Source organism: Micromys minutus, assembly GCF_963924665.1.
Source record: "Micromys minutus genome assembly, chromosome: 24".
In the NCBI taxonomy this organism is placed as follows: domain Eukaryota; kingdom Metazoa; phylum Chordata; class Mammalia; order Rodentia; family Muridae; genus Micromys; species Micromys minutus.
This window is the reverse complement of record NC_137959.1, coordinates 43,804,818-43,829,581: the sequence shown is the minus strand read 5'-3', so window position 1 is coordinate 43,829,581 and position 24,764 is coordinate 43,804,818. Positions and strand designations below refer to the sequence as shown.

Sequence of the window (24,764 nt, the reverse complement as noted above, 5' to 3'; positions counted from 1 at the left end):
GGGGCAGTCCCCTCCCATTCGCCGTGAAGGCTGGGCTCTACAGCTGTGCCTTACCTAAACCTCCATCAGGCCCATAGGATAGTGTGGCACCTACAGAAAGTTGGGCCTGGAGTTCCTCTCTGGTTTCCCTTGAAGTATGGGTGGCCTTGGGCAGTAATAGAATGTCCCAGATCACTTAACTGGAAGCCATAGGGCATACATACCCTGCACTGGAAGCTTCTGGCTCTCTCAGCCTGTACTTGAGGCCAGCACCATGCTTTTACAAGGCTATCCTAGGAACTTGGGGTGTTTCTTTTGGTTGTGTATGTGTGCATTTTGTAGATGTTCATATGTGTATATGTTTGCATGTGGAAGTTGGGACAACCCCAGGTTTCCTCAGGAGCCTCTCACCTTGTTATATTTGGACATAGACTCTCACTGGCCTGGAGCTCACCAAGTAGGCTAGCCTCACTGGCCACAGAGAATTTGCCTAATTCTATGTTCCTAGTGTTGGGGTAATAATGCTGATGGGTTAGTTGGTTGTTTTTCAGGACAGGGTTTCTCTTAGGGAACTCACTCTGTAGACCAGGCTGGCCTTGATAGCAAGAGATTCACCTGCCTGCCTCTGCCTTTCAAGTGTTGGGATTAAAGGTGTGAACTGACTCCACCTGGCTCCAGGGATCAGGCTCATGTCCTCGGGTTCAATTTATCTTTCTCAAAAGCTAGCCTTGTGTAGCCCAGGCTGGAATGACTATGGTGCTCTTTCTGAATTAAGCTCTGGAGTGCTAGGGTTATAGGTGTGGCTAAAACTTTGCCTTTTCTTTCCAGTGGCGCTGGAGACCAAACCAGGGGCCCTATGTACACTGGGGAGGTGCACTCCACCATTGAGAACAGTCCCAGCCAGAAGCCTCATCTTAAAGCACCCAAAAAGCCAACATGGTTAAGAGAGCTAAATAAAGAACTACTCCTGAGCCTCCCACCCCTGCCCACTGCTGCGCTGCTCCTGAAATAACCACACACACCACATGCCCACAACTGCGAAGCAGGCTCAGCAGGGTGAGGCCCAAGCTAGTGCTGTGATCCCAGCAGTAATCAGAGCGGAGGAGACATTTTAGAATCGCAGCACCGAGGACAATCGGCATCTTCAAGGAGAATCACGGGCCATAGAAGCTTCTGACCCAAGGCAAGTGACTCCTGGAACTGTGAAAGGAAACCGCAGCACCCCAAGGCCCCTTGGGTGGACACTGATACCTGCTGCTACAGCAGGAAGAACCCTGCAGAGGGTCCCACACAAGTCACAAGCCACAGAGCACCCCGTGCGGAGCTCCTTACAACCTCCAGACACAAAGCTAGATGCTCAGAAATCCAGATCCTCACATGAAGCTAAAGCATCAGAAAGTGGTCATCTGTGTCAAGGCAGGTGACTAGGGCCCTGTCTGTTGAGACCACTGCTACACAGGACACCAGGCACCTTCTGTCATGGAGCCAGCTGTTGGCTTAGAGGTCCCAGGAAGACTGCTGAAGTGCCCCAGCCCTGGCTGGCCCAGGGAAGAATGCTGTTTGCTTCAAAAGGCCCATCCCAAGACAGAGGGAAGACCAGGGGAGGGAGGGGCAGAGCCTGGCCAAACAGAGTTGATCCTGCGGTCCAGGCAAGGGAACTAACTTGGGAATTTGACCTATATCCCTATAGGACATGGTAAGTCTCCAAGAGTCAAAGGGCCTAGGAATCTTAATGCTATGGACTCCCACTGCTTTCTTGGGTAACAGCAGCTTCCCAGAAAGGGAGGCTTTCAGGGTTCCAACCCATTGTCCCATGTGCCCCATCAACTTCCTGGGAGCTAAACCCTTACCTGTTACCTTATCTGACAAAAATGAAAGGTGACTAGAAGAAAAAGGCTGTTTGGACAGAGGGGCCTTGGCTCTGCCCCAACCCACACCCAGAACAAGCCACAGAGAGCAACAGGTCTGCACCAGTCAGCCTGGCTCCCCTCTAGGCCCTTTCATGGGCACACACCCACACTCCTAAAGGGTGAGCCCAGAAGGAAACTTCTCAGGGATCAGCCTAAGGCAAGTGCAACCCCCATGGCATATCTCTGCTTCCCATAGATATCCACATCCCAATCCCTGGCAAGGAAATCCACAGAAAGCAGAGTAAATATGAGGTGGCCCTGGGGCTCACTGCCTCTGCCCGGCAAGGGGTGGGCACCACTTACCGTACTGGACTTGAGCTTGTCTCCAGTCTCCTCGTCAGACTCGAGTGCAACAGGCAGGGACTTCTGGGGTGGGGAGAAAGTCAGGTCCCAACGCAGCAGACGGGGCTCGGACCGGTCCCCCAGCCGCAGGCTCTCTAGTTTCTGCACCGTGGGTTCTGCCGAGGAGGCTGGCCTGAGATTCTCCTTGTTCTGGGACTTGGACCTCAGTCTCTGTAGCCCGAAGCCCCGGTCCTCAGAGCGCCGGTCTCCCCCAGCACCCCGACTGTGCCGCCGTCTCTGTGGGTGCACATCCTGTGGACAGGCATCCATCCTTAGTAAGGGCTTCATCTCCAGCTTGTAGTTGCTCAGCTGCTCCTCATCTGGCTCTAGCAGCTTGGGGCCCCCAGAACAGGGATTGCCTGCCCGGTGGTGAGAAGTCCACGAGAACGTGGTGGGGGACTCCGTCCGCCGCTCCCGGGGTTTGGGGTTCCCAGGCTGCTTGTGGCCTGAGCCCCGGGTGCGGAAGTCCTCAGTGGGCTGACCGCTGCGTAGGGCACCACTGCGCACACCCCTAGAGGCCCCAGCCTTCTCCTCGCCCCAGCTGTTGCGGGCATAGTCCCCTCCGCGGCCCTCAAGGAGCATCTGGATGTCCCCGCTTCGCTCCTCATCCACCGAGACCTGCCTGGAGAAGTGGGCCATCTTGTTCCTGGAGGCAGGAGCTGGCGGAGGGGTAGCGGTGGGACTGGTGGGAAAGCTCTGCAGGGGACTGTCGTCTGGGGTCAGATCAGAGGGAGTAGTACCCTTTCGGTACAGCTCAGGGCTCTCCTGCTGCAGGGGTGTCCCGGTGGAGAGCACCTCGATGTCATCGCAGGACATCTGGTGCTTTGGCCTCTGGTACTCAAGCCCTTAGGTGGGAGACAAAAGTGCAGTTACGCGAAGCCCACAGCAGAGAGGTCTTGTGCCCAGTGTGTGTTGGGTCACTCAGCAAATATACCTAGCAGGATCTTAAAGCAAGGCACTTTCTATCACCAGAGTCTCTTAGGTGGAAAACGGGGACCTGGAGAGTCAGGGCATGAGCCTGCCATGTGCCTTGTGGCCTTCTTCACAAGGGTGAGGCTGCTCTGCATCTTCCAGGGAGGCGGGTGCTGTCTGCCAGCACCATGGAGGTCATTCTCAGCTAAAATTAGCTGCAAGGCCTGTGCTATCCCTGGAAGACTATTATGAAGACCAAGAAGGCACCTAGGCAAATTAATCTCAGTGTCTTTATTCTTCCTTGTGTCTTGGTACATGGCTGTTCCGGCCTTAAGGAGAGGGGATCAGTTTCAGTGCTCTGGACACTGTTCTGACTCATCCTGTACCCCTCCCTTCAGCCTGGTGGCTTCAGGCAGTCTCAAACAGACTAACAGGGTCTTCCCCAAGCAGCCAGCCCAAAGGAGGGTGGTAGCCTTCTGCCCTTCGCTGATAAACACTTCGGTAATGTTTTTAGAACCAGGGAGAGCCAGAGCTTGTGATCCATGTTAAATGTCAGTTCTGCGGTCTCCACAAGACCGTGGGCAGCTATTGTCCTGGGGACTCTTATCTTTGTAACAGAACACAGCAGCTGCTGACCTTGAGTACCAGCGAGTGGGACACTTAGCCCCCGGTCCCCTTCTAGTAAGGCCCCACTGGCTGCTAACGCATTCTAGGAAATGCCCTACCATGGGGACATGAATCACAGAAGGGACGTAAGGGCATCTGGAAGTAACACAACACTGGAGGGAGGAGGTCATGGCAGGCTCCCAGGCAGCAGGCATGGCCAGAGACCACAGAGAGCAACAGCCAGGGTGGGGCTCTGCCTCAGCCAAGTCCCATGCTCGAGTCCCATCCCAGAGAGGGACAGCTGAGGTACTGTGAGTTGAAGACTTTTTCAAGGAGGCATCTCTGAACAGAAAACAGACGTTAGCTGAGTCCTCCTCAGAAGAAACACTATCCTGGGCCAGCTGAGTGTGCCAAGGCCCACATACATGGGGCCTAAGGCCACACAAAGGTCCAGAGTCCAGCCCGTGGGCAGGGCTGGCTCCTGTGGGTCTTTCCCAGGATTATCAGAATGCCTGGTGGATAAATCTCTTGGTCACCATTCCTTCTACACACAGTGCCTCAGATAGTATTGGGTCGCCTCCAGCCAAAGCTCCTAGGGACAGTGGAGTAGGACCCCAGGAAGGAACCAGCAGCAGGCTGGAGCCTGGGGACCTGTGGGAATTATTAACATGTTTGTCGACCTACATATTCTACATGTGGCTCACCTGGCTTGGGGTCAGTTACAATGTGTTTAGCAGTCTGAATGTGGGGCAGATTGCCTGCAGCCCGCTGACTTAAACAAGAGCTACCTCAGTCTGACTAGGCTAGGCCCTCCGCTGGGGACCAGGGCTTCCTCCTCCCCTTTCTCTTTAAGCTGAGAGCTGTTAGGTTTGAGACTGTGCAGAGGGCTGATGGCTGCCTCCCTCTCTAAATCAGAAACATCTGAGAGAGTTGTGCTGGTGGCCAGGGCTCAGTGGGCTACCAGAGTGGGTCCTGGGGGGAGGGGAGCCCTAGAAGGAGCAGAGAGCAAGACTCTGATTTGACCCCCTGACCGGGCACCACCAACAGTGTGAGCTCCTCGGCCCAGGCCCAGAGATCAGGCATGGCACACCCTAGTCTCTGTAGACAGTGGCTGGGGGCAGATGGGGAGCTGTGACTCTGTCTCAGAAATGCTTCCCGGGAGGCTAGAGGGATGCGAGGGGGAGCTGGGCATTGTGAGGCTGAGTGAGCATAACACAACCCCCACCTCAGTCACCTGTCCCAACACTGGAGGCTCCGTGCCTCTGTTTACACATCTCCCAGAGGGCAATGGCTTCCACAGGACATGGCAGAAGCTTCTGCTCATTGGAGATTCTCCAACCTGGTAGTCACTCCCCACATGTGGCTGTCGGCACCTCACTGAGTGTATATTAAGATTAAATCAAACTCGGCACAGAGGAAGCTGAGGCAGGAGGATTGCCTTGGGCTAGCCTGGGCTACAGAATAAGGCACAAGCAACAGAAATGATCAGATGAGACTAGATTCAGCTCTTCAGTCCCCCTTGCTACAGAGGGATCAAAGCCATCACTGGAGAGGGCTGTAGAACAACCGGGGGACCAGAAGACAAGAGGCAGAATCCATGTACACCCGCGAGTGTGTTTGCTGAGTCAGCTTCAGCAAGGGAAATCAGCGGTAAGGCACTAGCTCGGGGTGACAATCAGCTCCAGGTGGCATCAGGAGCCACCATCCCGGGCAGAACTCACCGTTTTCCCTGTGCTGGAAGGAAGGCGAGAACTCTTTGGCAGTGATCCTGGCGATCCGTGCTTCCTCCTGGGCTTTTTGAGCCGCAGTGAGTGCTGCTTCAGCCTTGGCCCGTGAGTGTGAGGTCCTGGGGGAGACAGGAGGTACTGGATGAGCACTGAGTGAAGGCCCAGAAGGGACCCTTCATCGTGAGTATCTGGATGTCTACCTTCAGATCCTGTTCGTTCAAATAGTCACTCAACAAACATTCCTGGTATCAACCAGCTAGCCTTAGCGCAGCAGCCTGTGGAGAAAGTATTTCTTTTTTGCTTTTTACTTTACCTAAATGGGTACTTTGCCTGCCTGTATGTCAACAGAGGCCAGAAGAGGGTGTCAGCTCTCCTAGGACTGGAGTTGCAGGCACTTGTGAGCCATCATGTGGGTGCTGGGAACAGAAGCCGCTTCTCTACAAAGGACAGCAGGTACTCAAGCCCTTGAGACACCCCTACAGGCTCTGTTGTTTTTTAAGATTGTGTTTTTAGTTGTGTGTGTGAATTTATGCTGGTGCTGGAGAGTACCCCTGGAGGACAGAATGGGGTGTCAGCTCCCTTGGATCTGGAGCTGAAGGGGACTGAGAGCATAGGTTCTGGGAATGGAATTCGGGTCCACAGGAGGGCCAGTGCACATGGTTAAGCAACCCCAGAATACGTGTTCTTATCAACACATACACACGCACGCACGCGAGACACTGTGGGAACCTTGAAGCCAGGCAATCCTGTCCTAGCTGGAAGCGGTGACGGCTCACCAGCTGAACCATGTGACATGAGCTGTCCCACAAGCTCCATCCAGCCCTGGGGGTCCAGGACACTATAGGAGGATGGACCAGGCACATAAGCCTCCAGCCCCGCTTCTGCTGGGTCTTGCTGAGTCCCACAGGGCCACCCTACCCTTGTAAAAGCCGAGGCTAGAGTTCCAGGACTGAATGGAGTGTTCCTCACCTGCTCCTCCTCCTCCCTGGGATGCTGGCTCCAGGGCTGGACCACGCTACCTATGGATACCACCTCCCGGACACGGAGCTGTAAGCAGCAGTCTCCAGGCCCCGAGATAAAGGTGGTACTCTCCTCACTGCTCCCCTGCCTGTGGTCCAGGAGATTCAGAGTAAGCAATGGGAGAGAGGGGCTTTCAATCAGGGATGTTCTTCTCCCAGTTCTGAGGTTGGATCCAAAGTTAGGGTGCCATCTGGGGAAGACCCTCTTCCTGGTTACAGATGTCATTCTCCGACTGTGTCTTTGAAGGAAGAGAAGGCATCTCATGTTTTGGCCTAAAGGGCACTAATGCCATTCTTGGGTTCCACCTCAGTAACCATATCATCTCCCAGAGATGGGCTCCCCCCACAGACACATGGAGTTCTCAGGGTACAGACTCTACCCAGCAGCCTGGCTTTCATGTCCCACAGCACCAGCGACTTCGGGTCTCCAATCTAACTCCTGAACCCCTCACAACGTTTGCAGCTTTGAACTTCATTTTCCAAATGATTGAATTAGAAGAAAGAATGCTACCCAGATGCAGGGGGAGAAGCCCAGGCCATGAATAAATGTCTAGGAAGGGAAGCAAAACCCCTAGTCCAGCCCCCGGGTTGTCTTTCAATGTGGCTCTCCAGGTATTATGACCTGTTCTCTGCCATACACCAGGGAGCCGACCCAAGGAGTCAAGAAAACCCAGCATGCTAAAATGTGTTAGTAAAATTCTATATCTGGAAGCACATTAGTTCCTGGAAGCAGGAAGACAGTGGCTCCTCAACAGAGCTATGACCTTATGTCCCATGGAATGTAAGATGAACATTACACCTTCTAGAATATTCCTTGGGTATCTGGTATTTGTAGCTACAACATTACACAAACACAGCACTAGCCAACACATAATTAATTACTGACAATGGATCAGCTGAAGACTCATGGCTGCAGGATACAGGCCTCTTCTGTAGAAACTGCCCAGGGAACCTCAGAGGAACCTGTGCCCCCTAGCTAGGAGTCTTCCATCCTGTCCTGTGATCCCAGTATAGCTTGTGGAACCCTGAAAAGGACCTCCCGAGGGATCTGTGCAACCCTGAAATTGTCCAAGTTCTGTGCAAAGTTCCCCAGCTCCAACAGAGGGGCTGCAATGTCCCAGAGCAAAACATAGTTCTGACGTGGAACAACTGCTGAACTGGTGTCCCGGGGAGCAGGGGAGAGCACATACCCCCAAATCCCACAGATAAAAACTTTCTAAGCAGTTGTTGGTCAGGTTCCTCCTGACCTGAATGAGTACACACAGTTTCACTTACACCCTGGGCCCACAGCACTGCTCTAGAGACAACTCACAGTTTCCCGACATCCCTTAGGGGCTATGATTGGTTTCCACACCCTCTCTTAGTAAAAATGCCATAACTCACCCACGTGTGCACGTTTATGTGTATACGTCACATGTATAAAATCAAAGGCGAGAGGTGGCATCATGTGGCAAAGGTTCATTTAAAACAAGATTTGCAGGAGCTGAATGAGTCTGAGGGACAGCAGCCCCTAGAGGGGGCTCCCACTGTCTAGGTTCATTCCTGTGAGGTCTGGCTGCAGTGTTATGGAAGGGACATTCAGCCCATGAGAGATTCTCCTACACCTGCCATTAACGCTGGATTCTCTGCAGATTGTACCCACAGCTCTTCCTGCATGGGTGTCCTGTATATGGGCATAGTTGTATCTGTGGTCCTCACCATAGGCTCAGGCACCCAGACAGGAGGTGACAACAACTTATGATCCAGGACTCAGGGAATAGTCCTTGGATAGAAGAAACCAAGGTAGACCAGAAGCCAGGTAGGACTAGTCATTTTCCAGACGGAAAGAGGAGCTTACTGCAGGAAGTCCATGGGCTAGGGATCCAGGGAGAGAAGCCTAGGGACTGTGGGGCAGGCAGTGGGTGATGTTGTCCTTGAGCTTAACAATGGCAGGGCTGTGCAAGGTGGTACATGTCTGTGACCTTGTCACACAGATATGCGGGAAGCTGAGGCCAGAGGGTCACTGGGCTACACTGTATGACTTTGACTCCTCAGCCCATGTCTCAATAAGGCCCCCAATCCTTCCCTAAAGGGATCTTTGGAGCATGTGCTGGGTGCCCAGCACACACATGAGGCATGTGACCAATCAGACTACTGCTGGTGAAAGTCATGAGAGAAACAACTACACGTACGGGTGCCAAAGTGAGCCATGCTGCTAACACCAGGCAAAGTGACTACTGATGAAAACCATTGCCTGAGGCCAGGGGAACAGCTCACAGTGCACAGCATCATCAGGGGTGGGGGGGTCAGGACCCCCAGGCGTCTGCCAGAATCCAGTTACCACTGAACAGCCAGGTGGATCAACATCTGGTCCTCAGGTCATTTGACACCTGTGTTTCTCCTACTCATGGGAAGTTGTGTCTGGGGGCTGGGGAACAAGGGTGCAGACCCTTCCCGGAGCCTTCTCATATCACCTTGCTCATATCCACGGGAAGTTAGTTGTTCTATATCCTGACTTCTCTGTCCTCTCTTGGAACACAGATCACTCTCCTGTAAACCGGCAGCTATGAGACTCTCACAGCTAAGGGGAGTAGTGAGCCCATGAGGAGACCCTCCCTCTCCCCCAACTCCCACCCTCCTTCCCTCTGCCAGCTTTGTTCACCAGCAAGGCTCCAGAGCTAGGACAGCTATTTCTTCAAGACTTCCTGCGTTTCCCTGACAGTTTCCCATCTTCTCGCCTTGTGCCTCTGGTCTCTTTACCACAGATGCCTGGACACCGGAGTCAGACCCTGAGAGGCCCAGGCAGGCCTTCGGGAACCACAGAGGGGATTTTATTTTTATTTTTGTGAGAAGGCAGGAGGAGACAGGATTTCTCTCTGTGTAGGCCAGGCAGGTCTCAATTCATAATCCTCCCACCTCGCCGTCTCTGTGGGCTGACAGGTGTGCACGACCTGCCTTCAGACAGAAGGTTCTTGTTCCTGCAACCTGCTTAGACCCAGAGCAGGAAGACCCACCAAAGAGACAGGACTACTCAGGTCTCCTGGCCACCAAGGGTCAGGTGTCACAGTGAGCCTCGGGGGTAAGGAGCTCGAGCTCGAGTTCCAGAGCCTCTGTCTCTCCCTTGTGTGGCCCTTCTGTGTTTCTCTGTGTCTGTGAGAATTGCCTCTTCCCCTAGACCATAGGAACTCAATCTTCTGTGGACAGTGTCTTCTATATCCCTGGCCTGGCTGGCAGGAGGGGGTGGGGCAAAGGGTCATAGGCATCATAGCTTCCCTCCTCTCAGGCTTCCCCCTTCAGGGAATCTCACAGGATGGTACACAGTGGCGCCAACTGTGTGTTTACTTCTAATGCCTCCTCTGCCACAGAAGAATTGTTAATGTCTACCAGACGCAGGCGCTCACATAGGCCCTCTGGTCAGTACTGGCAACAGACGTCAGAGTTCCTGCAGATATCGTCCCCAGACTTCACTGGACCTCAGGGAGGGCCTGTTTCATCAAGATGGGTTTGTGCCTTTCAGGGCTTTAGCCCTTCTTGCTTCCTGGAAGTCTACTCCATCATAAGCTGTGTATGTCTGCTGCTGGCCTAATCTACTACACCTCTCATGAGAACCCCTGGCAGGTCTTACCTGAAACCCAAGGCCTTTAACCCCCCACCCCACCCCCAGAGCTGAAATAAGGCACCTTTAGGTTCAGCCAACATCCTTAATGCAGAACATACCCTAGACAACTGCTGCTCTGAGCCAGTGCTGGTCTGAAAAGGAGCAAGGGCAGCAATGGGCATAAACAGACAGACACCAGGACACAGGCAGGGGTACACTGGTATAGACTCTGTCCCTCATGAAGGCAGCTCAGCTTGATGGCTCTTTTAGCCTTCCCAGCCTGCACTCCACATGATATTCTCTCTCTTCATAAGAGGGAAGTCACTCTGCAGCCCAGATGGCCTTGAATTCGTAATCCTCCTGCCTCAGCCACCTTAGTGCTAAGATATGTCAGCCTGGGCTTCTACTTGACTGTAATGTGGCTTTTCTTTACCCTTCTAAGGACAGCCTTAAACTACAAAGATCAAGTGTGTACACCACAGGGTGGGTCATGGCCCTAGTAGATGCATTATAATCCCTGCCCCAGGTATTTGTGGCCATGACTTTATTCAGGTATGGTGAGGTCACCAGGATGGGCCCTAATCCAATATGCTGACCTACTGAGAAAACTTGGAACACAGACAGACTATGTGAAGACACTTGACCTGCCACCATCTTAAAAAGAACAGAACTAAAACCAGGTTCTCCTCACAGCCTGTCACGTAGCCACCTTGATCTTGGACTCTTCTTCATCAACACTCAAGTTGATGAAGCTCCAAGTTCATAGTGCTTGGGGCTGACAGACATGAGAAGCAAACAGTGGGGGACATGAGTTCACCTAAAATGACTGCTCGTGGTAAAGTCCTACGCAGTCCTGGTGGCTCAGGGTTGTGGAGCAAACAGACCCTTCCTGTCCCTCCTCAAGGGAAGCCAGCCTCCTGGAGGCTCTCCTGGAAGTGCCCAACCTCACAGCAAGTTCCTCTCCCTAGGATGCAGTTGTCAAGGCAACTCCACCTCCTCCAGGGAGGCTGCTGGGGAGGGACCATGCCCAGGCAGGGTGTCTCCAGGCCCGTCTGCCAGCAGGTGCCTGCTGGGAACCAGCACCATAGGCTTGAACATTTGACCAGCCCTTGGAGAATCAGAGTTTGCCATGCCCTGTGGACAGGAGTTTACCCTGACAAGAATAGAGAGATCCTGGGAAGCCCTGACACCAGGCATTGTGCACAACAGAGCCATGTTTTTTCTGTCACAACCAGGGAGACTCAGGCTGGCTCTGTCCTCCAAGAGCTCCAAAGAGACTCTGCCAATGGGTGCTGTGGATTCCTTGGGTTACTTCAGGGCTGTGTACATATGGCCCAGACAGCACAGTCACTACAATCATGCTCCCTCAGGAATGAACTGCTACACAGGCCCATACATGGGAAATGGTAGGCTGTTTCCTGTGACCTGCCTGCTAGCTGCTAAGGCCCACAAGAAGAGGCCGAGGAACACGTGTCTGTACCCGACAGAGGCTGGAAGGTTCCCAGGTGTCAGTGCACAGCTCTGCCCTCCTCCCCCGCACTCTGTGCCAGTCACAGGGCATGGTGGCTTGTTTGAATTTATTGTTTTTTAGACAGGGTCTTGCTAAATTGCCCTCCCAGGCCTTAAACGTGGTCTTCCTGTCTGAAACATCCAATCACGCCCCGCTACAGCCACCAAGTGTCCGTGCACAGCTCACGGCGTGGTTATCAAAGTCTCCAGGGCTGCTCCTCACAGCGAAGGCAGCTCCATTGTAAGGTGGCTGCCGTGTCTGCGGCACCATCCCAAGTGATTGGTCCACTAATCCTGTATGTGCATTCACACAGAGAGCCCTCCTGACCACAGCACTCAACAGTGCATTTACGTTAACATAGCCCTCCTGAGCACAGCTCTTCACAGTGTGTATACCCAAAGAACCACCCTGACCACAGCGCGTGTATACTCTCACATACGCACACACATGGCACCGTGTGCATGTACCCACACTTAGCCCTCCTGGGCACAGACCTCATGTATGCACGCACATAGCCATCTTGACCATGGACGGCCACAGCGTCACCATAGGTGGAGCCCTGACAGAATGAGAGAGCACGTGGCCTTCTCTTTCACTGGCCACTCTGCTGGGAAAGAGCCTCCCTCTCTAGGACTCACGTCCTGGTCTGTGTTTGGAGAGGGGTCACTGTGGGAAGGGAGCCTGGCGTGCAGCCTGGTGCTCCATTGCGGAAGTCCTGAGGATTCACTTCTGAGTGGCCTCATGGGGCTCTGGCCTATTTGTCTTTACATGTCTGGTTCAACAAGCGAGTTCAAAGGTGCTGGGAGCATTCTGGGACGAACATTCTGGGACCAGTTTCACCTTCTCTTAATGTCATGCACGCCCAGCCTCTCAGCTCCTGGCAACAGCCAACCTGCTTCCTGGTTTTGTTGTTTTAAGTCTTTCTGGAGACATTAAGGAGCCAGGGCCCAGGGGAGATGCTTGATCTGACTGCATCTGTAGGCTGGGGGAGGGGGAGGAACAGAGCATAAAAACTCAAGGGACAGAAGAGCCACCTCCCAGCCCCTCTAGCATCAGCAGTGACTCAGAGGACATCAGGCCAGTACAGCTGCTGACCTCCGACCTGTTCCCACTGTACCAGGGACCACCTTCACCTTCCTAGAAGGTTCCTCTCTAAGTGGAAAGAAATTCTGCTGTAAGAGAACAAAGCTCTAAAAAGCTGCCACTGCAAGGAGTCACACATAGAGAGGGAGCAAAGATTCCACATCTCTGCTCTGAGTCACTGGTGTCCTCTGGGAGCTGCTGGACACAGGCAGGCACTGGGGCCTGCACACATGGTCATCAGGAGGCTGGCACAGTGTCAGGGGAGCACTGTCCAGGCCCCAGTGCAGACACACTAATGGGTTTGAGATCACTCTGGGGCCATGGAGACGGCCCACTGGAGACATAAGTGAACGTTCACTCCTGTCTCCAAGGGATCCTTTCTCTTCTGGAAGCAGGGTCTTACAATGTATGCCAAGATGGTGTCAAATTCACAATCCTCCTGCCTCAGCCTCCTGAACAGCTCCAAGAAACCTCACTGTGGATATGCAAATCCACTAAAACACAACAAAGTCTGAAATCTAGAGCATTCATCACAGCCTCCCAGCCGACCTGAGTTCCCACACGTCAGACACGGGACCCGGTGCTGAGCCCTACGATTTACATGTGTCAGACACGGGACCCGGTGCTGAGCCCTACGGTTTACATGTGTCAGACACGGGACCCGGTGCTGAGTCCTGTGGTTTACATGTGTCAGACATGGGACCTGGTGCTGAGCCCTACGATTTACATGTGTCAGACACGGGACCCGGTGCTGAGTCCTGTGGTTTACATGTGTCAGACATGGGACCTGGTGCTGAGCCATACGATTTACATGTGTCAGACATGGGACCCGGTGCTGAGTCCTGTGGTTTACATGTGTCAGACACGGGACCCGGTGCTGAGTGCTACGAATCCCACATATCAGACATGGGACCCAGAGCTAGAAGCCACATCACATGGTCCACCCCACTTCTGGCTTTTTTTTTTTTTTTTTTCATTTAACACCACACTTTGGAATCCAAGTCATGTTACTGGACTGCAGAACTTCCGGGTTCTGCCCCGAGCTGAGTGTAGCCATATGTCACATCCTGCCCAGCAATGGTCTCACTTTGTGGCAAGGATCTCGATGGTCTAACATCTTCAGTCCTGCCTCAGCCTCCCCCACGTTGAGTCCACAAGAGTGCACCGGTGTCACTGGCTGAGCCTGAGTCACAGCCATGCTTTATGTAGTAAGCAATCAGCCTCTTTCTGCACACCTGGGGTTTACCTCGGAGGTGTGAGGCAGATTCCCACTTTCCCGTTCCCCCCAAACAGAGCCTAAATTGGTCCAGTCGATGAGCAACACCCGCAATCTGCAGAGCTAAATGCCACCATATGAAAGTCACGTCCCCCAGCAGTGCCCTCCTCTTGTGGACACCTCCATGCTGGCTGGAACCTCACCAATGCCACCGCCACTGCTGCTGAGGTGGGAACACCAGGCAGGGCTGACTTTGGAGGTGGGGCTTAGAAAGCCAATTTTATAAAAAAACCAGGCAGTCCAAGGAGACTTCGCTTTGCTGGCAGGAATGTCAGTTGGGGAACTGTACTGTGAGGTTCCTCTGTGGGCAGGGCTCTGCTGAGAATATTGTCATAACCTGCAGGCCACCCCATGTCACAGGTAGAGAAACAGTTGTTTATGAGGGGAAGCTGGGCTGAGGCTCATTCCCCCCTCCCCCCAGTGCTGAGTCTGTCAAAGAGCTCTTGGCCAGTCAGAGCAAAAGCCCCACCCACACCATCCAGTATCTGTGTTTGTGTGTATGTGTGTGTGTGTGTGTCTGTGTGTGTGTGTCTGTGTGTGTTTGTGTGTATGTATATGTGTGTGTCTGTGTGTATGTGTTTGTGTGTGTGTGTCTGTGTGTGTGTGTATGTGTGTCTGTGTGTATGTGTGTCTGTGTGTGTGTGTCTGTGTGTCTGTGTCTGTGTGTGTATGTGTGTCTGTGTGTGTGTGTGTCTGTGTGTGTGTGTGTGTGTGTGTATGTGTGTGTGTGTCTGTGTGTGTTGGGAATGGGGTGGGATAGAGAGGATGTATCTCAGTTGTCATGACAACCCTGGTGCTCTAGGAGCTCTGGAAGCCTGAGAAAAGCAAAGGCAGGTCGATTGTTAAGCACTCTTTCACCCTCCTTCCGGCGCCTCCCCTCACCTTCAGGCCTCTCATCTATCTTTAGATCCAGCACCCCCTCTTTTCCCTCACCCTACAGCCCACCCCCGTGCCCAGGAATAGCAGGCCAACCACGCAAACTGTTCGGGGAACAGCCTAGAGACCCACTGAACAAGGCAGTCTGCCCACCAGGCTGGGCTCAGGGTCTGTTGCTAGGGGTGGCTAGGCAGGTCCTGGACACAGGAACACAGGAGGAGAGGGTCAGACATGAGCTAAGATGAAAGCTGAGACCTCACGTGTGTGAGCAGACACAGTAACCTGCATCTGCCAGCCTCTTGTTTTGCCTTTCCAGTGCCCATTTTAAATCTGATCTTCGGGTTAAGTCTGTTCTGCTCAGTTAAAGAAGGAAGAGGGTATCTGGAGGAGCCCCTGGCCTCCCAGCAGAGGGCGTGTTCACAGGCAGCAACTTCAAACTTGGGTTGAGGAAACAGACAGGGAGGCCTTCATGGAGTCTCAAGCATGGCCACACCTATTCCCAGGGATGGCCCAAGGTGGATCGTGTATGATGACCCTGCTTTCCTCTACCCTGGGCCTCTGCACCAGGAGGGCGAGCCTGCTATGGCACTACCTGGCCACCAGAACCCAGACTCCCAAGAGGCAGAGGGCAAAGTCAGCCTCCTCCATTGGCAGGACCCCAGCAGCCCCCCAGGAGCTCAGTGGGATCAAGGTCAGGGAATGCTGAGCTGAGAGCCTGTCTGGCTGGGACCGACTGCGTTCACATGTCAGCTGGCCTCCCTGTACGACACGCCTTGCTGGGTGCCTGACACCAATCCTGCCGCCTCTCCTCATGGCAGGCTCCGTCACCTCTGAAGCCCTTTCCTGCCAACCCTTCTGGAGTCCCTGATCTCACCTATATTTGTGTCCCCGAATGAGCAGGTCACACGGCAGCAGTAATCACCCCTATGAGCCAAGGGCAGGGCGGGTCCAGGGGAGCATCACAAGCATTGGTTGAACTCAGCCAACAGATGAGAGCCATTCTCCATGATGCTGCCTTCCTGGGCAGACAGCAACCAAGGATGGGGTGAGGGGTGGGGAGGAGGGAGCTCAGAGACCTGCCAGGAGCATCTCACACAGGGCCAGAGATCTCAGTCTGAGGAAGGGGAGGAGCAGGGAGAGAGATAAGGGAGGAGGAAGGGAGGGAGAGAGAGGAGTGGAAGAGGAAGGAGAGAGCTGGAAGGGAAGCCACTGGCAGAGCAGGCCTGGGAGGCATGTGCTCTGCTCCCAGTTCCTCCACTCGGCTCTTGGTATGAAGCAGGACTGTTGATAGAGAGGGACCCAGAGTCATGGAGAACCTGGGGACCTTAGGTTACAGTGGAGACATTGATCAAAGTCTTTACTCAGTGTCCAGCCCTGAAAGCCACCTGCCACCCAGTTCTCCCAACACCAGCAGCCTGCACCTCCTGTGGTGTCAACCTGTGCACTGTGCTTGGATCATCCAGAGAACGACAGAAGATCAGCAGTGACTCAGAGCAGACAGAGAGAGTAGCCAGAAGGGAACAGAGGTTGGGGTCCAAAGTCCCAGATCCTTGCTGCCACACACTAGAATGAGCCTGAGTCACTGCTTAGATGTGACCAAGGCCCCTTCCTCACTGTCACCCCACAGCTGGGCATAGAGGTCCTTGTTCCTCCTGTATAGGACCTCACTGCCCACTCCACCCAGCAGGTAGGCACTCAAATCCCAAGCCCCATCCGCATAGAACTTCCTGCAGGAGGAAATGGGGGGCCAGGGGTGGAGATCATTCAGGCCTACAGCCAGCTGCTTCCTGATCTTCCCGCTCAGGGTCACAAGACACAGAGCAACAACTCTGCAACTCGCCAGCACCCACCAGGATCTGCAGGAATCTGCTGTGTCTTTGCAAATTTCCAGTTCTCCAAAGGCAAAGTGTAGCAGCCTGGCCTCCTGGGGCCATCCAGAGCATTAATGAGGTGTTTGTAGTGTTCACCGGTCTCTGGGGATCAAATCTCAGTGCACACTGGAGCTAATGGCAGAGCTGAACTTGACATCCAAGGAGTGAAGGGAGTGGGGCACGGAAGCAGGGCTGGGAGGCCCAGGCACAGCCCAGCCCAGCCTGCTGTGCCAAAGCTGGAAGAGGTGGGGCTTGGGACTCAGGCCGCAAGCCACTCCAGCATCCACAGGGGGTCACTCCATGCCCAGTTCCCCCATTCAGTTTCTACTTGACACTGGAAGGTAGCCACCCACAAGGACATACTCCCCTCTCCCCCCAGTGCCTGTAAGGAATGATGTATACTATTCAGAAGATATTTTTAATCTATGACTAAATTGAGAACCTTGAGAATCCAGCACGGTTGGCTCAGTGGGTAAAAGGAGCTTGCTGCCAAGCCTGACGATCCAAGTTCAATTCCTGGAGTCTTCGGGGTGAAAAGAGAGAACTAACTCCTCCAAGCTGTCCTCTGACACCCACATGTACACCACAGAAAATGCACACTTACACAGACAGACAGACAGACAGACAGACAGACACACAAAGTAAATGTAAAAATAAAAGTGAGGAGGGTGGTGGTGGCTCACACCTTTAATCCCAACACTTGGGGGTCAAAGGCAGGTGAATCTCTGAGTTGGAGGCCAGCGTGGTCTACAGAGCTAGTTACAGGACAGCCAGGGCTACACAAAGAAACCCCATCCTAAAAAATAAAAATTTGAGGTAGGGTTACCTAGGTGCCCTAGGCCCTGGCTGTCACCACCAGAGTCCTTAAAAGAGGCAGATTTCATGCATGGTGACACATGCCTGCAATCCCAGTACTTGGGAGGTAGAGGCAGAGAGATCAGGAATTCAAGGTCATCCTCAGCTTTACAGCAGATTTCAGGCTAGCCTGGTCTACATGTGATTTTGCCTCAAAACCAACAACAGAAAGGGGGAGGAGAGCATTTCCGAGAAGCCAGTTAAAGACAAAGGCAGAGACGGTACAGATGTGGCCATAAACCAAGGGGGGATGGCAAGGACGCTCTGGATGCTGGAAGGGGCAGGAAGAAGGCTCCCCTGGAGCCTGCGGGAGTGTGGTCGTCTGTAGACCTGCATTTCCCAAGCCAGGCCTCTAAACTGAGAGATCCTAGCTCTGGTTTTTACTGAGCATCCAGACTGTGGCCCTCTGTTACAACCCCTCAGGAAACTACAGGAACAGCAGTGGGGGTGGGGATGGAAGGCACACAGGCTGCTGCAGGCTGCACCGAGGCTGCCAGGTTGCAGATGCATGGCCAGGTAAATGTCTCAGCCCCGTAGACATGAGATATGGATGACGATAGAGTCTACCCCATAAGTTAAAGTAGGGGTCTCTACACATTCCCACAAGACATTCTCTATGTCCATCAGAAACCAAGCCATCTGGCTTTCCATGTCTGTAGCCACTAATTCTGCCAAGCTGAGTTTAGTTACCCAAGGATGGACCGGGTTAGGAGCTGAAGGGGCCAGAGATTGGAGTCAGTACCAAGGTCTCATTTCAAAGCTGAGGACAGCCTCACGACAACCAAAATCCAAATCCACTGACAGGGATGGGATCCGGGATTGGAGCACACAGGGCTTGAGGCAGGAGACTCAGTGTGACAGGAAAAAAACAGTCAGGATTCTCTGTCACCATGTCCAGTCCAGCTTTTGTAGGCCCTGTCCCTGTGCATAAAGTCTGGGCCAAGGGGAAGAGGGCTAGATTCTGTCTCTGCAGTTCTCTCAAGTCTCAGCAATATGGGATCAGGAGCGAAGGAAGCTCAAAGGTGTCTGAGAATCTGATGCTGAGATGGCTGTGGAGGCAGTACTCAGAAAGCAGGAAGAGACTTCACAGGGACCCCGGGGCTCAGGCCACCTGCCCTGAGACCTATGTGTGGGACCAGCCACAACCTTCTTGGACCTTGTGTGGTCACTAAAGTCATCTTGGCAGGGGAGTTTTGCAACCCACAGGCTTCAGCTAGTTGACTCAAGTGTCCTGGATGGGCACCCAAGTGCTACCCTGGGGACAAAGGTACTAGTTGGTCCACTCTATAGGGGACCAACTGAGAGCCAGACTAGGACAGGAAGGGGAACAGCAGTGAGCAATGGGTGTGTGTCCCTGAAAGGAGCAGACACCAAATGCCACCTGCTTGCTAGGGCCAGTGAAAATGGAGCCCAGAGGTATGAGTGTAGGTGGCCCCCAGGGTCCTGCACAGTTCAGGTCTGGACTGAGACTCACCTTGGCCACGTAGCATTCATTAGGATCCTACAAAGCTCACATAGACACCATGCAGGAATCCAGCTCTGCTACTGAGAGGCTGAGAGCCTGAATAAATCACACTCCTGCCTGGGGAGACATGGCTTCCCCACGCGTGATGGGGAAGGGAAGTGTGAGTGACCAGACCTTAGGGGTGCTGCACTGGTTTCCTCCCCACCAGCTGGCTGGCCAAAAGGGGACTGTCAATTGACCCTGTCCCATCCTACCACCAGAGCATGCTCAAGATCACTGACCAGGCTCCATCCCTCACCCCGGCCTTCAGGTGATCTTCCAACCGGACCAGTCTGCAGGTGTCTACCATCTGTACCCTAGGGATGGTCAGAAGGTGGCGCAGCTATAACCCTGAGCAACTAAGACTCAAGCCACCTCACTAGCTGTGTGGCTGACTCTTCCACACATGGAGGAGTTGGAAGGCAAGCACTTGCCTGAGATGGGTCTTAGAGACCCTCCAGACCTGTGGAGGATGGGGATGCTGTACCAGACAGTTGGGGGCTCTGAGTTGAGCCTGTGGTCCTGTGGGGCTCCTAGGACAGTGGAGGAGATATGCAGACCAAGATACGACAGTGCTAGTTGGGCTCCAGCCAGCTGTCCTCTCATCTTGGTGGACACACCCTGTTAACCTAGTGTGTGTAAGGAATCGCCAGGTGAGGGCGCCAACAGGTGGAGGCTGGAGGCTGGTGTTATCCTTTGGCTTTGTGTCTAAGAAAGTGTGAAGACGGTGTTACATAAAAGAGTGGGGCATCTGGGAGAAAGAAGAAGAATATCAGAAATATTTGATTTTTGATAGCCAGGCACCCAGTAGGCTGAGGCAGGAGGATTACTGCCAGTTTGAGGCTGGCTAGAGCTACAAGGCCAAGTGTCTATCTCAAAACCTAACTAGCTAGCTCCATAAACAAGTGGATGCAATGCTTTAAATGAGCTGCACAGGAAGTAAGGTGAGGGTTTCTCCCAGAGTTCCAGGCAGGGTCTAACCCTTTACCCCAAGCTTGGGCTTCACTCACTAGGACCTGGGCAAGCCCTTCCAGACTGTGGAAGCACCCCTGGGTGGAGGGTCCTGGGGGAGCCCAGCGACAGGTCCTCGCCTCTGTGCCTCACCAGCAGGCTTCCATTTGCCTCCATCTCTCATCAAATTCCTCAAGTCCCTGAGACCTGAAAGCGGCACAGGCCTGGCCAGCACCCAGAGCTCAGGTCCCAAGTGGGAGGCATTGATTTTCAAGCCCTGAACACATTCTTGTGACTTTGCAACATGAGGTCATTCCCACACATGTCACAGGATAGGGACACTGCTGAAGCAGATGCCTGCACTTCTGGATATCACATCATGCATGAGAAAATTGTGCCATCCGATGACAGGGCTGTATGGACCGGGCTGGCAGAGACACAAAGATGGTGGAAAGCTGGTAGAAACGCAGCAGGGTCAAGGACATTGACACCACAAATGCATCCACTGAACTTGGAGATGACCCTGGTTTGTGGGTTTGCTGAGGAACAGTCATGATGGGGCATGAGGGCCAGGCTGGCACAGGTGGCCTGTCCCAATGCCACAAGAAGAGGGTCCAGAAAGCCAGTGTGCAGAGGTACACACTGTCTTCTGACATGGGTGGTATGAGCCTGCACGGAGGGAGACACACAGTCTGCCTTGCATAAGATGAGTCCTTGGTCTCTTCCTGGAGCAAATACTCCAAACCAACATCGGATGGAAACTGCCCAAGCGGTTGTCATGATCACAGGGTGGGGCTCAGTGTGGGAGAGCCCGTCCAGAATTCGAAAGGCCTGGGTGCAGTCCTTGGCAACCCAAGACAGTAGCAAAAAATTAATATTGAAGCTTCAGTGTTATCCCCGAATGCCAGCCCCGTGTTAGAGTTTTGTCTTACCACACTGGTGTCCTTATGGTCACAGGAGAGGAGAAACTGAGGGCTGTGAGGGGTGGGTGAGGTTGGTGGTACCAGGCCCCGTGGGACCTGCAGCAAAAGGAGCTCCCGAGGAGCAGTAAGTGGAGAGAGGTCCACTACAGGTCACAGCTACCAGGGAAGGTGTTAAGGGAGGCACAGAGGCTGTGGGACGGGGGCAGCAAGTTCAAGACTCACCTGCTATACATAAGGGAGACCTTGCTTCAAAATCCAAAACTGAACCCCAAACTCAAAATCAATTTGGGAGCATCCTCACCCATCCAGCCAGGCCTGCTGGAATTCTGACACTGGGCCGGGGCTTTCCCCTGTCTGAGCAGGCACCATGCTAGCCATCATTGAGGGGAGCATGTTTTCTTCAGCCCTACCATCCCTCAAACCTCAGCTTTTATGGTGACCTGCAGGTTGGGGAATTAGAGGGCAGCTGTGTTTAATGGGGACAGAGGCTCCACTCTGAAGGCAGATGCTGGTTATAGTTGTGTGGATGTGACTCTAAGGGGACCGTTTTGTTCCGTGGGTTCTGTGAAAATTTTCATGTGTAAATGTCCTCACATGTGCCCATGTGCATGCTTATAGAAGCCACACGCTGGGCATCTTCCTCTGTTACCATCTACCTACCTTGCTTTTTTGGACAGGATTTCTTGCTGGCCCAAGACTGCGGATTAAGAGGCTTGTTGGCCAGTGAGCCTCAGGCCTCCACCACCCCAGCTGTGGGATTACAAGGGTGAGCCACCACGCCTGCCTTTTCTATGGCACTCCTGGGGATGGAGCTTGGGTCCTCACATTTGCAAGGTAATCTCCATAAAATACCATAAAGCTAGGGAGGTGGTTCAGGGGGTGTCAAGAGCAATAGGGGAAGACACCATTAACCTCTGGCCTTCACATACACAGAGGCATGGGTGGGCACACTTACAGACCTGTGAACACACATGTGCACTCATACAGAGGCATTGCTGAGCACACTTACAGACACATGCAAACTGCATATATGCAGATGCGTGGGTAAGCACACTTAGCACACACACACACACACACACCACATACATACATACCACCCCATGCCGGGACACCTGGGAAAACTCACCTCCAGAACTTTAAGCCAACACAGCCCAGAGACAACACATAAGCTCCCCCCAGAAACAGCCTTTGGTGAGCTTCTAACTGAAGTTATTAATCAATGGAGACCCGCCTCCCATTTAGATCTGGCCTTCTAATCCTTTTCAACCCAATGTCCCCAGCAGCCATGACCCTTCTATTAGTGATAGCCTGGCCCATCACCCTGGCTTCCCTGACAGCCACTCTCCACAAGAGGCAGGCTGTGGCGCAGAGGCGGGGTGTCTGGGTCTGCTGTGGGTGCTCCAGCTGGGCTCAGCTGAGTGGTAACTGAGGTCACAACGACTGTGGCGCCCTGCGGGTAATAGCTCCCTTGCTCAGCTGCTTCATCTAATTGCTTCTCAAGGCCCCAGCCATCGGGCTGCCCTGCTGGGAAAATCACTAACAGACCCCTGGGGTTGGAAAGGGGAGGCCTCAGGGCTGTGGAAGGTAGCAGCCCCTACATTAGCCAGTCGTTTCCTTCCATCTGCCGGAGCCGGCTCCTTATAAACGCCCCACATGTGGCTTGTCAGCTGATGGCAGAGGGCCAGACACAATTCACTGTGGCCGTCCTGGTTTCATGACAGGAATCCACAGGTGAAGAAAGAGCCAGAGATGGAGAGAGAACGGGGGGATCAGGAAGAGAGAGAAAGCTAAGGAAGCAGGGATGAAGAGTGAGGGAGGAGGGAAGGAAGAGAGGGAAGGAAGAGGGGGAAGAGAGAAGAAAGGGAGGGAGGGAGGAGGGGAAGAGGGGGAGGAGGGAAGGAAGGAAAGAAGGGAGGAAAACTTGAGGAGAGTCAGCGATAGAGACAAGAGCTGGAGACAGGTGGACTATCCTCACCTCTGTCCTCAGAAGAAAAACACAGAACAGAAGGCCCCAGCTGGCCATCTGCTCTGAGTTTGGAGACAGCCTGCCTTGGCTGTCCCTTAGTTGTGTGATTCAGGGAAATCTAACACACCCACTCAAACCCATTCCATCTACCCTGACCCTGGTTCAGGCCAGAGGCCCAAGGTGACACGCAGACTCTGTGCTCAGAGAACAAGGAGCTGACTGTCTTAGTCAGGGTTTCTAGTCCTGCACAAACATCACAACCAAGAAGCAAGTTGGAGAGGAAAGGGTTTATTCAGTTTACACTTCCACAGTGCTGTTTATTACCAAAGGAAGTCAGGACTGGAACTCAAGCAGGCCAGGAAGTAGGAGCTGATACCGAGGCCATGGAGGGATGTTGCTTACTGGCTTGCTCAGCTGCTTTCTTATAGAACCCAGATCTACCAGCCCAGGGATGGCTCCACCCACAATGGGCTGGGCCCTCCCCCTTGATCACTAGTTGAGAAAATGTCTCACAGCTGGATCACTTGGAGGCCTTTCCTTAACAGAGGATCCTTTCTCTGTGATAACTCCAGCTTGTGTCGAGGTGACACAAAACCAGCCAGTACACTGAGCAAGAGCGCTATTACCAGCAGGGTGCCTCAGGTGCTATGACCCTTGTAGAGTCAGGGCAGCCAGGGGTCCAGAAAAGGCTGTGGATTGAGGAACACAAGACCTGAGAATGACTACTCCTGGTGGCAAATGTGGCCTCCCCCCATAGCTTTTGGCTCCCTGTAACTCATCCTAAAACCACCAACAGCTCCTGGACCCTGTTTCCTAGCAACTGAGTGTCCTCCCAAGATGGGTGTATTTCCTCTCTCCTCATTCTTGAGATCATGGTGTGAGCTGGGGTCACATTCAGTGGTGGGATACTGAGAACCTGGGCACTTGACTTCAATGATCTGCTCTACCCAGCACAGACAGACCCCGAGGGGACACGGCTTTGGGCTTATTTCATCTTCCATGGAGTTGGAAATGGCTCTGCCTACTGGGGGATCTGCCTCACTCCCTGTGCCTTGTGTCTCAGTGGGCACCCAAGCCAGGCTTGCAAGGAGGGCTCAGAGTTAGGTGTATGGCCCTGTTCCTGGAAGGAACGCTTCTGCAATGTCCTCCTATGTGTTCCAGGGCACAGGGTCAGGCAGCGTTATGCCCAGTCTTATACCAGGGAGCCTGGTGGCAACTTAGATGAATTTAACTAACACTCGAAGGATGCAAATATTTACTAAAAAGCCAAACTGAATGACTTCCCCAGAGAAAGATAAACACACAGAAAGATGCTTAATAACACTGGTCGTCATGGAAATGAAGGTCAAAGCTGGGCTGAGCAACAGCAGGTGAGGCCCAAGGGTCATAAGTTCAAGGCCAGTCTGAGCTACAAACCCACGAGACACCATTTCTCACCCACTGAAATGGCGGGAAAGAGAAGGCGGCCAATACTGTGCTGGCCAGGGATGGAAAGATTCACACCACATCACCCCAGTAGCTGCAGAAGCAGATAAGCAAAGACACCACAGGACTTAGGAAAACAGCACGCATATTGATGAACATCCAAGTCAGCGTTATCCATAGTAGACTAGAGACAGGTCAAGAGTTCACAGAATAATGAACAGGTAAATAACCACATAGACAGTACCCAGTAGTCAATAGGAATGACCACTGAGAACATGGTGTGGACCCAAAACAAAACAAACAAAACAAACAAACAAACAAAAACCCCAAAACAAAGGCCTCTGGTAGGATGCTGACTATATGAGAAGTCCACAGAAACAGGGATCAGACTATTGTTCCACACTGGAACAGAAGGGGAAATCTGAGGTGTATCTGAGGTGATGAGACTGTTC

General features: G+C 53.3%; 1 protein-coding gene across 1 annotated transcript in view; it reads right to left on the bottom strand.

Annotated features, from left to right (window-relative positions):
- Positions 1-24,764, bottom strand: part of JPH3 (junctophilin 3) — a gene marked incomplete at both ends in the record, with an annotated part of 57,572 nt that overhangs the window by 1,071 nt on the left and 31,737 nt on the right. The window contains 2 exons of the mRNA XM_080936660.1: positions 2,193-3,076; positions 5,471-5,595. Of these exons, the coding sequence (XP_080792786.1) occupies positions 2,193-3,076; positions 5,471-5,595 (1,009 nt within the window). The remainder of the gene's footprint in view (positions 1-2,192; positions 3,077-5,470; positions 5,596-24,764) is intronic.